Source organism: Condylura cristata, unplaced genomic scaffold, assembly GCF_000260355.1.
Source record: "Condylura cristata isolate star-nosed mole 26May11 unplaced genomic scaffold, ConCri1.0 scaffold00004, whole genome shotgun sequence".
In the NCBI taxonomy this organism is placed as follows: domain Eukaryota; kingdom Metazoa; phylum Chordata; class Mammalia; order Eulipotyphla; family Talpidae; genus Condylura; species Condylura cristata.
In genome coordinates this window covers 71,351,353-71,368,177 of record NW_004567105.1, presented here as the reverse complement: position 1 = coordinate 71,368,177, position 16,825 = coordinate 71,351,353, and the positions used below count along the sequence as shown (strand labels likewise).

Genomic DNA, 16,825 nt, shown 5'->3' with positions numbered 1-16,825 from the left:
AAATCAGACACTGAGATTTAAAAAAGACCCACAATATTTAAATTGATAAATACAAAAATGATTGGCTATGAAACAGTGTAAAAATACATTTCCCAGCCTCCAAGTAGACATCATTTAAGCATAGCAATTACAAAATGTTTACATAAGTGTGTAAATTTTAGAATCATTCTAAATAGTTTATTTGTATAAAATGTAACAAATTTGCCCTAGTTGCTAATGAAAAAATGTAAATTTGAGCTTACTGAGTTAGCCATTTTCTGCACAAAGCAGTGGTTTTGGTCCCAAGTTCTATAAGTTATTTACCAAATTGTTTTTTTCTTAGCCATAAGTCCTTCCTATGGCAGAAGACTAAAAACATCTAGAAAGGTCTGGCCTGACCAAAAGTAACAGTGAACATATTAGTTTTCTGCAAAGGAAAGGGTTTTGTGGTCAGTTATGAGGTCCACTTCTGCACCAATGAAAACCAATGGAAGCAAAACCTCAACAAGCAGAGATTAAGTTAAAGGCCAACATGTATATGTGGAAGTCAACTGAGGATGTGGCTGTCAAATTCAATTATGCCCAATGCAATGGAGCAACGGAGGGGGGAAGTAGGGGCCAGAGGTAGCTCAGATGGTTTGTTATAAGTCTCAGCAAAGTCTAGAGGTTATATCTAAAATGGCAATGGTACAGTAGCATATGAAACTCCAGGACTTGCCTACCATAAACTGGTTATCTTTGAACAAACCAATTATGGATACAAGACCCAGGCCATTTCTCCTCTCTTCAATGGCACACCCAGTAAAAACAGCATGATTGGTTTCATTATCTCCTAAGCAGGTAGTGGTGACACGACCATTAGCACTAGCATACAAATTCTGGCAGAATGGATAAGGCCCTGCGTCAGTAATACAGAAGATGGGTCTAGTCTGGTCATAATGACCAATCTTTGAGAACCAAATTAGCCACATTCATACAGCTAAAGCCCATCTAAAACACACAGAGAGAGAAATTTAAAAAGGAGATCATTTAACTGTCCCATTGGAAACATGGCTTCATTGTTTCAGAGAGAGAATCTTGCCTGGGAGACCTCCACCAAAGTACTGAAGCATGAGTTTGTCTTAACATAATAGTCTTGAGTCAAAAATCCTGAAAGAAAAGAAAGGTCTAGTCTGTGAGCCACCTGCTAGTGTCCTGTCTGGATGGCTCAAAGAGAGCATGCAAGCAAAAATAAAAAAATTTCCTAAATTATCAGAACTGTTTATGAAGTATCTCTTGAGGGTGATTTGATTATGTCTTCACGCCACAGAATTAACCTGGGCAAGATTTCCCAGCAACTTATTTAATATGTTCTCCTCCAGTGGAAAACTAGAGCAATATCTACGTGGAGGGAAAAGCAAACCCTGACAGATCCTGCTATCTTCTATGGGAATGAAAGGGCCTGAGATTCTTGGCCACCTAAAGGCAAGTGCCAACAAGAAAGAGTCCGAGCCAGAGGTCCACCTCTGCCGACAAGGCAGGAAGGTACAGACCTTTATGACAAGGAGACAGAAAAGAGAGCATCACCTCAAATAGGAGGAAGTCAAAAGCTGGGGTTTTCAAAAGAATATTAGTTGCAAAGATTATTTCAGTAGAAATAATCATAGGTTTGTAAGGGAAATGACCACTTTTTAGTCATAGTTTGAACTTCTCTCTCAGACATTTGATAAGTGGTTGAAGCCTGCTTGTGTAATTATTTTCACTTTATTGTGCAAAAAGTCTATTTTATCTTTGGTCCTTAGGAGTGATGGCACTTTCTTCCATTTTTCTATGTGTCATATAAAAATCTGAGTCTTTTTTTTTTTTTACTTAATATCAATAACCAAAATGCAGCATAAACATGGGATTGCTGATGGTGCTGTTTTTATATATATACATAATACCAACCTTTCCCACAGATATTAAGAATGTCTCAAAAAAGTTAGTGATAATTATCCTAAAATGTTACAGTATATGTTTAAGGCTGAGTGAGATAAAGTCTAGGTCTATTAGAGGGAAAAAAACAAGAGCAATTTTAAATATTGATCTCTTAAATACATACTAAATCACCAAAAAACTCAAAGCTAAGCAAATTAATTTTAAAATGAAACAATTTCTAAATGAATGTAGTCATGCTGTTTTTACAGCTATAGAACATAATAATGAAAACAGTAAAAATGACAAAATAATTTATCGCCAGTTGAGCTTTGTGATTTAAAGAAACAATTGTCCTTTCCTCTTAAAAAAAAAACAAAACACTATTTTAAAGCACAAAGCCCTCTGGTCTAATTTTATGTTGATGATACAAAGTCCAAACTTGATAAAACTGCCTTCTTGCCCTCCCCACTGCTCTCCGAAAGCACTTCCGCCAGGGCACAGGCACCACATGGGGACTAGGTAAAACCTGCACCTGGAGTCTTCAGGCATTAAGTGGTTCGAGGGTGTCCACAGGTGTGGTCTCTGGTTTTCTCTGCTGGGATGTCTGTCGACTCTTATAAAACACATAGCAAAAGTCAACCAGGAACACAATACTTGCCAAAAATCCAAAGACCTGATAAAGAAAATGGCGTAAGGTTATAGGAGGAATTTTAGAATATAATCTCCCATTTCCAATTTGCCTTTCAAAATATTTCATGCAAGCAAGATAATTCATCAATTCATCTTTTTTTCTTTCTCTCTCTTAATTCTTGTAGACTTTATTTGTAACTTCACTGTTAGAAAGTTTGTAAAGACTGGGACTTGCTGGTGGCACACAGGATTAAGTCTCAGCACTATGAAGCTATCTGTAGCCACTGCAGCATGAGTTCGATCCCAGGCCAGAGAGGTGACCCACATGGTACAGTAGACCACAGACCTCTCCTGTCTCGCCTGATGCTCCCCTCAGCAGGTTATTTCAGTCAACCCACCTGTTCTGCTCCCCACTCTGTCTCTGGTGAATCCTCTCATTCCCCACACCTCTGGCCTGTACTTCAGTTCTTATATGTATAAATAAATTTTTAAAAACTTTTTAAAGTCTGGGCCCTCCCTGGTGGCACAGTGGGTTAAAGCACAGCACTAAGAAGCTAAAGCCACTTCCGCATGAGTTCGATCCCTGCCTGCCCCGGAGGTGATCCACATGGCGCAGCAGACCTCTCCTGACCTGCCCGCTGCTCCCCTCAGTAGTGTATTTCATTGATCTGCCTGTTCTGCTCCCCACTCTGTCTCTGGTGAATCCTCTCACCACCCCTGCACTGTATGAATAAATAAATCTTTAAAAAAAAAATGGAAAAAAAAATCCTGAATAACGGCTATTACAAGTGTCCTGTCTTATATGTGCATGTGTACATGTGAGGTGTCAATCCATGAAAATAAGGTTAATGGAGGCAAGACCAAATTTTATAAAATGACCCAAACAGGATTATTTGTCAGTGATCACACACAAGGAAAGCATGTGAGAAGGCAACTGAGCCTATCTGAAAAAGGAAAAAGTGACCTCCCTGGTGGCACAAAGGGTTAAAGTGAAACACTATGAAGATATCCCATAGCCACTGCAGCACAAGTTCCACTCCTAGCCAAGGAGCTGCAGACCTCTCCTATCTCACCTGCTGCCCTCAGCAGTATACTGTGTCAAACTGCCTGTTCTGCTCCCTACTCTCTCTCTGGTGAATCCTCTCACATCTCAGTCTGTACCCCAGTTCTTGTATGCATAAATAAGTAAATCTTTAAAGAAAAGAAAATGGAAAAAGCTATCAAGAGCAAAACAGAAATTTTAAATTCAAGATTCTTTCAGGTTAAATTTCCTAAAAAATATTTTCCAGTTAACTGTCACACTGTAATGACACAGCAACAAGACGCCACCACCTACTTCCCCTTCCTTAAATCACTTCCTTGTTGTATTCTCTATGATTGTCGAGACAGGAGACCATGGTTCAAATTAAACTTTTTCACTAGCAAAACCCTTACAGAAATGGGGACCAAAGAGGTGTTTTGTAAAAAAATAAAGTTGATATAGGTAAAGGATAAAAATCTCTTCCAATACTAACTTTCCAGGTCTGTGATTTTTAACATTTTGTGACAGTCTCTTAACCCTTCTATCCAGTTGCTCACCCCTGAAGAACAGGTATTCTGTTTTATTTCACTGTGAAGCAATCTGAGTTTCAAATTCACTCATTCACCTAGTGTCACTAACACATTAATGGAATTAGCAATGCCACTCAACCCCACACCAAGTCACTTCTCACTGGACTCCTTATTCTGGCTTCTGGCCTTGATCCCAGTGCTGCCCGTTAACTTACTGACCAGATGTTGCCTGCTCTGTCAAGTCACCTCTGACCACCTTAGAGAGCTCTAGCCCATGCCCAGCCCTCTATAATGTTTAAACCAGACAAATGATTTTTTCAGCTCTTTTGCTTACATATCTCATAATGTTTTTTAATGGACTCCCTCACTCATTTAAGCCTATAAGGCTTTTCATAATTGCAAAAGGCAATGTCCAGCATATTATACTGAGTTACTTAAATATATCCAGTGAAATCTAAGTACTATAATAATGTAACATTTTATCTAATTAAAACACAAGTACTTGGCCCTCCCTGGTGGCGCAGCGGGTTAAGGCACAGCACTGAGAATCTGAAGCCACTTCCCTCATGAGTTCGCCTGCCGCCTGCCCCGGAGGAGACCACATGGCGAGCCAGACCTCTCCTGACCCGCCCGCTGCTCCCCTCAGCAGTGTACTTCGTCAATCTGCCTGTTCTGCTCCCCACTCTGTCTCTGGTGAAGCCTCTCACCGCCCCTGAGCCTCTGGCCTGTACCCCAGTTCTGTATGAATAAATAAATAAATCTTTAAAAAAAAAAAAACACAAGTACTTTCCAAATACCTAGTTCTGGCAAAGCAGAAATAAGCAAAGATAAAACTGTACGTCACTTACACTTGCAGCATATTCAGCTGAGGTCTTGTCATATGTGCAAACAAAAATGATGGATGCCAGCAAAAACAAACATCCTGTTACCACAGTAATATAAAAATCCTGTACATGCATATAAAACACAAAAGCAATATTCTGGTTAGGTGGATGGAAATGTTCTGGAATTTCCTTTAAAAAAATTTTTTTTTTCTGACACAGTCCAAACTTACCTAATTTCTATCTTTTCAGTAAGTGCGGTATATAGTGATCATTCAGCAAAGGAACACAATCTACACTTTGGACACAGGGCATATTTATAGAGTGTATCACAAGGTAATATATTTCAATAAAAACAGTTCCTCAAAAAGGTTGTGTGTATACCTCTTCTCTTCCAGAACATATTAAAATTATTAAAAAGGCCCAAGATTCATTAAATTCCAGCTAACTTTCAGGAAAAGGTATTTTTTTTTCTTCCCTTGCAAATTTGTGCTAAGTTGGACTCTTGAGAATACTCCAGTAGTTTGAAAGCATTTTGTAAAAGAGACTCAAAAGAACCACCCAACATTAAATAAAATGATGCCAACAGTATGTTTCTTAATACTTAAGCTTTCTGGAACAACATATAGCTTTCAATTGTTCCAAGTCAATAACCCAAAATGAGCTTATCTACTACATAAAAGCTTCCTTAACTCATCATAATGCAGCTTCCAACAAGGAAGTTCTTCATGGGTTTCCAAGTGCTCTCTCAGGCCCTACTTAACAGGGTCTCTCTCCTATACCAACTGAAAACAGTACTTGACATACATACTTGATTCAGAGGAGAAACTAGCCACTCCAAAGTGTTTTACGTCTGATACTTTGAGTTTTCTGAAAATCTATCTCCACTAAATCAAGTATTAACAGAATTACCCAAACAGAATTCCTACTCTGTCAGTTATTCACTAACATTTATAAAGCACTTAAGAGGCTTTCTCTAGTCTCTAAAAGAGGTGCCTTTCTTACTGTACTGTTTTTTCTATTCCTTTGAATACTTTGAAGCTATTACATATGTATTTAAAATTTTATATTGATATTTGAAATACAATCATGGAGTTAAACAAGATAATCTGAGAGAATAGTTCTAGAACCTGAAATACAGATTATAATGTCAGACTACCAATTCCAGTTACATTACTTCCAAGCTATACGTTTAAAGTCATTATTTAAAATGTTGGAATCAACACTTCATTTTTTAACTTTTAAACCTAAAAAATTCTTTGAAAGAACATAATAGATTCCAACAGTACAAAATGCAAGAGATACAAAATGGTCTATAGAAAAATGTAAATATCTTAGTGGTATAATCAATGTATCATCCAATACTTGCTTCTCAATTTAAAATAATGGAATCTTATTGCTTAGCGCTTAATACTTTATCACTTGTTCCTAATGATTAAAAATGCACCCTATATATTTTATCTTTTTCCTCAGATGTGAATTCTTTCACGTTAACTCTAACATATAAAATTATTTACAAACCCATACTGATAACTCAAATGCCATTCAACAAGTTGCTCAATTCTTTAAATATAGTACATATGAATTATCTCATCTGTCATCTCACAAATCCATATTATATTCAAGTAAGTCTGCAAATCCATATTATATTCAGAAAGTTAAATATCTCTAATTTTGTGAAAATAAAATTGTCATGTACAGTTTTATAAAAATACTGAATTTAACAAATGCCTTCTTCATTTACAGACAGCTTTTCTTAATAAAGTCAAACAGATGCAATTACATACTGTTCTGTGTAAAAGCTCCACAAATGTATTACATAATTTATCTATGTTCAGTGTGCAGAGTGCCTCATACTTAACAGGTACACAACAAATAATTGTAGAGCCAAAAAGTGTACTGTAAAATGTGAGAAATCAAAAATGACAAAACCCTAGTTTAAAAAATCGTCAATTAGATTAAATACCAGTAATTACAAACTATTGACATTATTTGTCACTCATTCTAATTACCCTCTCTGTAATCCCATTTGGCAGGAAAAACAGATTTGTTTACAGGCAGAGTTAGCATAATGGAGAATGTCTTCTCATGTTACTGAGTTCTGAAAGCATTTCTACTGTGAACAATAAAACTATACAAGAGCCCAAAACAGCTACTTTCTTAGTACAGGGACTGTATTTTTTCATGCTTACCGATGACTTGACTTTTGAAGAATCAACTTTTTCATATACTGGAGTGCAGTATACAATCAGCACCAGGAGACTCAGAAGAAAGGCACTGCAGCTCACAAATTCAAAAAAGTAAAGCCCTCCACACAAAGTACACTGTGACACCACTTCTTCACAAATAAAGGCCAGCAGAGACAGCAACTAGAAAAAATACAAAACATTTTACTTAAGTGCTTACCAGAAATATTCAGGAAACACCATTACTGAACAAACAAAGGACTTAGTTTGGTTGTCTTAAAGGGAACACAGGTACATAATTACTGTGTAACAAATGTTAGAACAGGGGAAACACAGGACACTGTCTTATTTTACTTGTTTCAAGATTTATTTATCCATATAAGCTGGGGTGCGGGAAGGGGTGGTGGTAAGAGAATTCACCAGCGACAGAGTGGAGAGAACAGGTGAACTGACTGAAATGCACTGCTGAGGTGAGCAGTGGGCAATACAGGAGAGGTCTCTTGTGCTATGGGGATCAGCTCCCTGGCCAGTGGCTGCTGATAGCTTCACAGTGCTGAGACTTTAACCCTTTGCACCACCAGCGAGGCCCAAAGTGCTGTTTTATCAACTTAAAGGTCATGAATGACTTCGTAAAGAAAAGTTGACACCTGAAAGGCAGTAAGGTCAGTTCTGCAAGGGAGGTAAAAGATAGGAAAAGATACTCCAGGTAGAGGGCCAGTACAGTTTTCAGAGAAAATCTCTTCACATTCAGTTTCAGTCTGCAATACTGGCTTAATTGTCTGACCATTAAAAGTATAAATAGTATAAAGTAATTAGTATAAACAGGTATGAAAACAACACAATTAAACTAACGGCAGAGGCCCAAGGGCAGGTGTACTCAAGACAGGCCTACCGGCCATGGCTGTTAGTGATAGGCAGGCAGGGGTCAGAACAATGCACAGTGAATCAAGAATGATTAACTCAGGTGAACTTGGCAACTTGATACAGGTGGGTTTTGACAGTGGCATCCATGCTGTGTAGGTAGTATTCACACACTAGTGCCTTACTGATGAAGTAAGACTTTTTTTTTTCCTTTTTAAAGAGGTAAGGGTACTGGGAAGAGAATCAGTTTTAGGTATGCTGTATCTGTAGATATGCTATACCTGTGGAAGAGGTAGGGGAAGTAGGTTTACTTTGTAATTGGATATGTAGAACCAGAACTTAAGAGTTGAGGGAGAGATAAAGATGTGGGAGTCCGCTAGTGAAAGGATGAGGTCACCTAGAATGAGAAGCTGGCCTTGTGTAGAACTCTGAGGGATCCCAAGATGAAGGGTTATGCAAACCAACAAAGGACAGTTAGAATCAAGAGTCTAAGGAATATTAGACTAAGAAAAAAGTTCTACGAAGAGAAAGTAATCAATTGTGTTGAATGCTACACTTAGAGGTCAAGTAAGAACAATGAAACACTTAAATTAGAATGGGGACAAGAAAGTTGCTGGTGCTATCAGCAAAACAATGTCAGTGCAGTCAGACAGGGAAACTTGAAGAACTGGGAAATTGAGAAGTGAGGGGAAGACAGGGCAGTGAGATAGAAAGCATACACAAGCAGTGTGGTTTCCAAAGTGGTCAGAAGTGCAGCAATGGATGAGGTCAAAGGGGAAGGGAATTTCAAGATAGGCGAGAAATGAGAATGTTTAAATGCTTAGGCAGAAACCAGTAAGTGGATAGAAAGATATAGGAAGAAAAAAAGACTTCTGAAGGTAAGACTCAAGATTCAGGGTGTTAACTCTTTAGATACAGAAGGGAAGACTAAGAAGAGAGGTTGGTTGGGCAGTTTGTGTGGGTTTTGTGGAAGCTAAGGGAGTTTCCTTCTTAGCATTAAAACCATCAAAATGATTTTATGACCGAAGTCAAAGCCTATCGGGAAATCCCTTATCTCACCCAGTCGGACCATCAGAAGTAAACAGATACTTTAATAGCAACCAGAGAGCTACCAAAATCAAAAGGTACATTTCATAGTGTAATAAAAATGGTATCTACAAAATGTTTTCATCAAAAAGAGGTCAATAATACAGCCACTCTGGAAAACAGTTTAGCAGCTTCTTAAAAACCTAGACATGTAGTCTTTTTCAGCAACTTGGATGGAGCTGGAAAAGATCATGCTTAGTGAGATAAGCCAGAAAGAGAAAGAAAAATACCGGATGATTTCACTCATAGCAGGAGTATAATGGACCAGGTGGAAAGTAACAAAAATAATGAACAACCATATACCAGAGACATTTTGTGGGGGTGGAGTGGGGAATGGGATCAAAAACGGGGGTGGGGTGGGATTATGGTGATGGCACACAGGTGACTTGGTGATGGGAAACCCGCGGGGATTACAATTGAGATGGAAAAAAAAATGTACAAAATGATGTAAAAATAAACTTCTGTAATAAAAAAAAAACCTAAAACCTAGACATGTAACTTCCAGAGACTGCATTCTTGCATTCAACATATGACCCAGAGAAATGAAAACTTGTCTGCATAAAAGTTTTCATATGATATTCATAATAGTCCCTAACTGGCATCACCCAGATGCCTTTTGATGATGAAGCAAATTATGATACATCCATACCATAAAATAGTACTTAGCAATAAAAATGGACAAACTTGACATATGCAACAACCTAGATGAATCTCCAGAGAATTATGTAATGTGAAAAAGTCCAGTCTCGAAATACTCTATATTGAATGATTCCACTTACCTAGAATTTTTCAAATAACAAAATTATAAAGGTGGAGAACAAATTAGTGGTAGCCAGGGGAAAGGTATGGCACTAAAGGGGGGCTATGGGGGACCTTGTGATGATGAGACAGCCCTGTATCTTGATTGTGGTTTTACCGTACAAGTGAGACAACTGCACACACACACATATTTTAATGGGTATGGAGGACCTGCCTGCACAATTTTTCCCCCTGTAACTTCCTAAGAATCTATAATTATTTCAAAATAAAAAAATTTTTAAAGAAGAGGTCAACAATAAATTGGTATCTAAGCCTCTGGGGGACTTCTCCCCCACAAGTGAAAACAGTCTCCACAGGGACAAAAATAGATCCTAACACTATGCTATCCTATAAGTCAGTAAAGCATAAAATAGTCCAGCACATCCCAAACAACTTCCTTCAAAGAGATCTTCGGTGAGGCGTTCCCCAGCATTAGACCACAGGCTATATAATGTGACACATGCCAAGACAAATTCAGAAGGTCACTGTGTAAAGGTACTTCCTTAGCCTCTTAGAGTTATAATTAAAGATAAGTTTTTAAATGACTATGGTATAATAAAATATTAAATGTCTAATATTCTATTTTGCTTTATTCTTGCCTCTTAATTCATCTCCAAGTTTTAAGTTTCTCTGAGAAATTTGCGAAAAAATAGTTTGGGTGTATAAAAGTCAATCAAACTGTGAGATGGTATCAACCTAATGCTCTAACTTAAGTTTGAGAACTGCTTATCATGAACCATCCTTATTGTAATAGTTAGATTATTAGGAACAGTCACCTGTGTAAACTAAATGGTGATAAATCTATCTAGCATAGATACTGTGGAAGATACAGTATCTTCCTATGCTAGGATAGAAAGAGGCAGGAATTAGCCTAGCCAGAAGCAGTCATACCAAGTCATTACAAGTCTGGTTCCAAACTTACTGACAGCAATCATTCTTACTGACTATAAGCCTCACAGCAGTAGTAAGAGGTGGATTCAGCATGGACACCTGAAGAGATACACTGTCAATTTGGCCATTTACTAGTTCGTACCCTCAGATTAAGACAAGCCACATGCAGTATGTACTTTTCTCTTGACTCCCATCTCTGATCATCTCTGACTACCCTCCTCTTATAATCTCCCAGCACTATACAGTCTCTAGGACAAAGCAAAGTATATTTGAAAACCATGTCTTCAATACTGTAACACATATAGGAACATGTGTGACAGAGCAACAAGATAACATACACGAAACAAGAAGCCAACATATTGTATAGCTCACAATTCAGCATTCATGACATATAAATTCAGAAAAACGTCAGCAAGATGTTCAGATTCATCTGGACTAAGAGCAGCCGGAGGCAGGTGAGTGGGAAAGACTAAGTCAGGGCCAAGAGAAACAGAGGCTATGGAGAGGCAGGGGCCTTTGGAGGGGAAGTGAGGTGGAACTGGTAGAGAAGGCAAGCATTTGCATGTTCAGCCCAAAAGACAACTGAAGTAACTGGATGGGGAGTGATGAGAAAAATGGTTAAGGTGTTAGGTGTAGCTGTGTGATCATCATGTCAGACAGTATGGACTTCTAGATAAAGGTAGCAGAGATTGTCTGCCTACTTTAGTTGGTTAGAAGACAAGAGCAGCAGAGGAGTAAGTGGGGCCTGAAGACACCACACTCAGGATTTGGAAGGAAAAAGAGCCAGCACCAGACAAGCCAGCACCAGACAAGCAAGTCAGAGGAAGCAAGTCATGGAGAGGCAAACATTTTTTAGGAAAATGCCTTAGAAAGCAAGTAAACATATTCCAACCAGTCAATCATTCTTATTTTAATCGTATTTTTCAGATGACTTTCTTTGGTAAACAGACATTTTTTTTGTTATTCAAAAAAGAAAAAAAATGTGAAAGTTAGTGAAATATCAAGAAATGAGTAGTCACCAGAATTAAATAGCAAAGTGATCAAGGAGAGAAAAATGGAGGGTCAGTGAATTGGGTAAGGGGATAAAATGGTGAGTGTCACCATAAATTAAAAGGTTTAATTATTTCCAAGAAACAATTTTGTTTTCATGAAGTCATCACACTTAAATATTGCTTACTGATTGGAAAGCATCTAACTACTCTGCACCCAATACAGCACCTTCTGATGACATAAAATTTTACCCAAATATAATGAAGGGAATTACCCAGGTTTCAGGGCCTTTGGAGAGGGTGTGGCTGCCAACCTCATGTGCACAGACAGTGCACCTCATCTGTGGCAAGGGAAATCCCAAATAAACCAGACACAGAGAAGACCCCAAATCTCTGGCCTCCCTCTGTACGTTTTCTCCCATAAAACATGTTTATGAAGTGTATTGTACAACTATGTTTGTGCAGTTTTCCCTTAACAACGGTTTTTTGGGGCTATCACCCAACTTCTGTGCATTTCCCTTTCTGCTTATTAAATAACACATTAAAGTCAATTTGCTGGGGTTAACATATATGATGGGAAGTGTTAGTGACTAAAAGATGGTCTTACTCACAGTTCTGGTGACTACCTTGTGTCTCTCCATTTCAGTTTCACTACCTTTTCTGAAATTTGAGTCTTCCTTAAAATTAACAAGCACTGTATTAAAAACTACGTTGCCAAAATTTGTCTTTAACAGTCTACTACTAAGAGAACTTTTATAAAAAGAACTTTCCTGTGTTTGTCATTAAATATAAGGTTCCATCTACAAAAAAATATTGAACTATGAATTTATGAACTTGCTATTCAAAGCTATGTGTAAGGCTCAAGTAAACAAATGTAACAGACTGAAGCTAGGTATCCCTTACCTTAGGCAAACATTTACAAAGACTAAGAGTAAGCTTGCTGACATATGTATCTTCCTCAAAATAAAAATAGAACATTTCACTTAGCACACACATTTTCACATTTAAATAATGAAAAGCATACCAATAAACATTGTTTCTAAGTGATTTGTTTCTTGGCAGTTATAAAAGCAACATTATTTATACTTTAATAAATTTAAATCACTGGGTGAATTCTAAATCAAACTGTCTGCCTGAAGAGTCACTGTAATCACAATACTATGTAGCCATCAGGACATTCAACTGCAACCATAATACAATGTAAGCTTGTTGCAGTGAGACTATCACATACATTTAGATCAATGCACCAACTTCCCAGCAAGAAAACAGGTTGTCCAATGTCAATGCTCCCCCTTTAAAAAAAAAAATAACTCAAAAATAACAAGATAAACCTTACAAAAACAGACCATGCGTACAAGGGCCAATCTAAGGATAGAGTAAACTGCTAAGTAAGTAAACTGTGATGATTCCTTACATTGATGACTCCTACACTGAATTCTCAGGCGAGCATTTCTTCAGCTCTGGAAGGCTGACAGTAAGGGGAATACTTATTTTCTGGACATAGTTAAAGTCACGGCTAATGGTAGACACAGCTGTGTAACATTAACTCAGGAGCTAGTATGCTCTTATACCACTAACGTCCCCCTCCATGTTGGCAGGCTCCACCCTCTTCCCCAGTGGAATGCAGTAACAGGCCCCAACCCCAGAGTCTGAGAGATCTATAAAAATCTTAAGAATCTTTCCTTTCAACCAATACAACCACCTAGGACTGTGATCTAAGAATCAGAATTTCCTAATTACATGGTATCTGGTTTTTACTTTTTACAGCAAATTTCCTTTCTCTTTTAAGGTCCAAGAATCTGAGAAGATCATGTGTCCACAATAACATACCCATACACATAAGTTTACCATTTTGGATAAACCATCACAGAGCTTGCATGTCCCTTATTAAAGTACCTCTTCTTTTGATTTAGTGTTTCTCCACTGGTTGTTTCCTTATTGGAGCACTGCAATTCTAATTAACTTTTTAAAATAAAGCATTTAAAGTAGAACCTAAAGGCAGAATTTGAGTTAAGGCAAAGGAGACTTTGCCTCCTGCCCCAGGCTAGATTATTTCCTTGGAACTTTCAGAGTAAATCCCATGTAATACTGTTGTGAAAAGAACTTATTACAACAGACAAAATAGGAACCAAAAAACAACCATCAAAATGAAAGGCAATAAGGAAGAAAGAGATTTTAAAATCTATATTAAAGAAAGCATGTTTTAACATTATGTTTGCCATTAAGAAGATAAATGGATTTCAAGAAGAGACATTAGTTTTTGTTTCTTCTTACAGAAAATGGAGGGGGAAAACAGGAATAGTTCAACAACCCTTTCAGGCAAGTTCATCTTCCTCCTCTCCACATACAAAGCTATGGTTCTATTTTATTCCAAAGATAGAGAACCACAGTTTACTAAGCTACAAATACAGCAATGAGCAATTTTACATTAGCTTTGTCATTTCTGAGAAGGAAAAATAAAAGCAAGTGAAAATAGGAGATTTAATGGGCAGCAAGCCAACACTGACATCTCTTCAGATGAGTATTAATTCCCTTCTGTTATAAGTTTTCTATTCAATACTCTACTCAAGATAAACAGAGCTGATATCTCTCCTGCAAAGAGAGAAGAAATCTCTTTGAGAGAGAAGGCACAGCTTATGCAAAGGAACAATGACAGGATGGAGTCACAGACACATGAGGTGAAAACCTCAAGGTTGTGAGTGTGGATTACCTACAAGAAGGCTGGAGAGATGGACAGAGCCAGACCTTCTTGGCTCTCATAAGCCACTCAGCCCTCTGTCTCCAAATGATTTCTCATTTATTCCCTGATAGTATCACTTTGGTGACTAAAAGTAGTGCCAGTTTTCTGACACTACTGCTATTTTTCTAAATAAAAGTAGATCATCTAATTTCTAAGAATTTATATTCTGGTTTTCTGAGTTCTAAGAATATAAGTTGTTCTCAAGGAAACCAAGTGGCTATTTTTACTTAGGATGGTGAAGGAATCAAGACATAAACATGACTTCTTTTGCAGAAAATGTTGCACATCGTTGGTTAAAACAGGATATAGGAGCGCAATGTGTGTATAAATTGAAGTAACATTTAAATCCAAGGATATTTGAATATTTAACGGCGTAAGGTAACTGGTTTGGCTACCTGCACGTAAACCAAAAGCTGTCCTTTTGACTTTTTACCTGGTATAAATACTCAGACACCATTCTCTTCCAGTCAATATAAAACTCTGGGGAGACAATATATTGGGCACACACATCAGTGCCGTGGGTGGTAGAAGACTGCCGATGAACATTAAAGTGCCCCCCCTTCTCTATGCGTTCGCACCAGGAAAACCGCAAGAACCAGAGATAAAAAGCATTTCGTAGTCTAAATACAGGCGTGCGGGCGATAATGCGGAGTGACATCAGGGAGCAGAGCAAAGTGGCAGCCGAGGATGGGTGAAATAAGTCTAAGCTGCACACTTGGGTCTCTTCCGACGCACTTCCTGAACCCGCCCAACGTGCTGGGTGGCTCGAGGTCGCCAGCGGGGGCCCGGGGACGGCGAGGCCCTTGAGGATGGGGAATCCGCCCCATGGAAGGGGGGTGGGGTGGGGCGAGGCGAGGCGAGGCGAGGCGAGGCGAGGCGAAGCGAGTAACGCCCCCCTCTCCAGTGGCAGAGAGAAGTAACTGGGGTATGGAAACAGCAGCTTCCTGAACTAAGTGGAGGAGAAGCGTCGCGGCAGCCTCCGAACCTTCCGGAAGGCCGCCCCAGCGCCAGCGCCAGTCCCCAGCACCGAACCCCGCTCCTCCGCCCCGGCAGCGGACTCACCAGCTCTAAAGATTTGAACACCCGCTGAGGCCTACTCAGCCGGTGTAGAGAGAAGTACTTGGCCAGGCCCCTCCGGGAGCCCCTGTCAGAGTTCGGATCCTCCTCCGTGGTGGAACCATACACCGCTCCATTCTCCATCGCCCAGAGCCCGGGAAGGCGGCGGCCGCAGAGGTGGCTTCGGGAACCTCACCGACTGCAGAAGTCCCCGAGCCCGTCACTTCCTGGCCCTAGCCCCGGCTTCCGCTGGACTCCGCCCCTGCCCCGCCTCCCATTAGACCCCGCCTCCTAGCCCCGCCTCCTAGGTCGCCCCGCCTCCTCCTGCCCTCAACAAACTGCCCGCAAAAATCTGGAGGAAGTCTTTCATCCAGGGCCCTCCCTGGTGCCGCAGCGGGTTAAAGCACAGCACTGGGAAGCTAAAGCCACTTCTGCATGAGTTCGATCCCCGCCTGCCCCGGAGGAGATCCACATGGCGCGGCAGACCTCTCCTAGACCACCCACTGCTCCCCTCAGCAGTGTACTTCATCGATCTGCCTGTTCTCCACATTCTGTCTCTGGTGAATCCTCTCACCGTCCCTGTGCCTCTGGCCTGTACCCCAGTTCTGTATGCATAAATAAATCTTTAAAAAAAAAGTCTCATCCAAAGGAAGCACTACATTCAAATGTGAGGAGGATGGAAGCTCATTCTGAAACCTGAGAAACAAAGGGAGGAGAGGAGGTGAAGTTGGCGATGGAGACAGAGATCAAATAATGTAGGGGTTTTGAAGGCCAAGGAGATAAAGTGTATTTACATTTAAGTGTAATAGGCCGTCTGGAAAGGCTCTCCCTGCATCTCTCTAAATTCCTTTTCCGCCTGTCAGAAGCATTTAATTCCCTCGTCTCGTTCTTGTTCACCAGCTGCCATAGTCACTTTGTTAATTTTGTGGGACTTTAAGGAAACTCTTTAATTCTTGTAGTTTTAACAATTGAGTTACAAGTCAGACACATATTTTTACAACTTACGTAGGCACTACCATTACATTTGTCAAATAACTAAAATTCAGCCGTTAATATTAAACATCTAAATGGTTTTATTAAATGAAATGATTCATGACTTGGACAGTATTCCATCTAGCAACTAGAAAAATGCTGCCAAAAACGAAAGGTTTTCTTTATTCAAGATGAAAGAGGTTAAGTCAGAAAGAGGGTGGCTCAAGGTGATAACAAAGGAAAAGAAGGCAGAGCTACCTTCTTTTAGGGAAAGGCAGAGGGGTCAGGGGCAGATTACTGCACAAATACCGATCTGGAAACTCCTCCCAGAGTGATTGGTTTAAAATTTCACTGTTGGGAGAGGCCAAA

The 16,825-nt window shown here is 39.4% G+C and overlaps 1 protein-coding gene across 1 annotated transcript; it reads right to left on the bottom strand.

The window, feature by feature from the left end:
* CMTM6 (CKLF-like MARVEL transmembrane domain containing 6) lies at positions 1-15,698 on the bottom strand. The gene is made up of 4 exons (XM_004676353.2): positions 15,491-15,698; positions 7,070-7,246; positions 4,905-5,003; positions 1-2,548 (listed from the first exon to the last, which is right to left on the bottom strand). Exons 1-4 carry the CDS (start codon positions 15,626-15,628, stop codon positions 2,417-2,419), a joined length of 546 nt encoding a protein of 181 aa, XP_004676410.1. The 5' UTR covers positions 15,629-15,698; the 3' UTR covers positions 1-2,416.
* Between the last annotated feature and the right edge of the window lie 1,127 nt (positions 15,699-16,825).

What these genes read in the sequence shown, in the direction of transcription:
- CMTM6 (XM_004676353.2), bottom strand. Translation starts at nt 15,628, where the DNA reads ATGGAGAATGGAGCGGTGTATGGTTCCACCACGGAGGAGGATCCGAAC. An exon ending in TGTTCAAATCTTTAGAGCTG is followed by an intron (nt 7,247 to 15,490) that starts GTGAGTCCGCTG and finishes TATTTTTTCTAG; the next exon opens with TTGCTGTCTCTGCTGGCCTT. An exon ending in CTTCAAAAGTCAAGTCATCG is followed by an intron (nt 5,004 to 7,069) that starts GTAAGCATGAAA and finishes ATGCATGTACAG; the next exon opens with GATTTTTATATTACTGTGGT.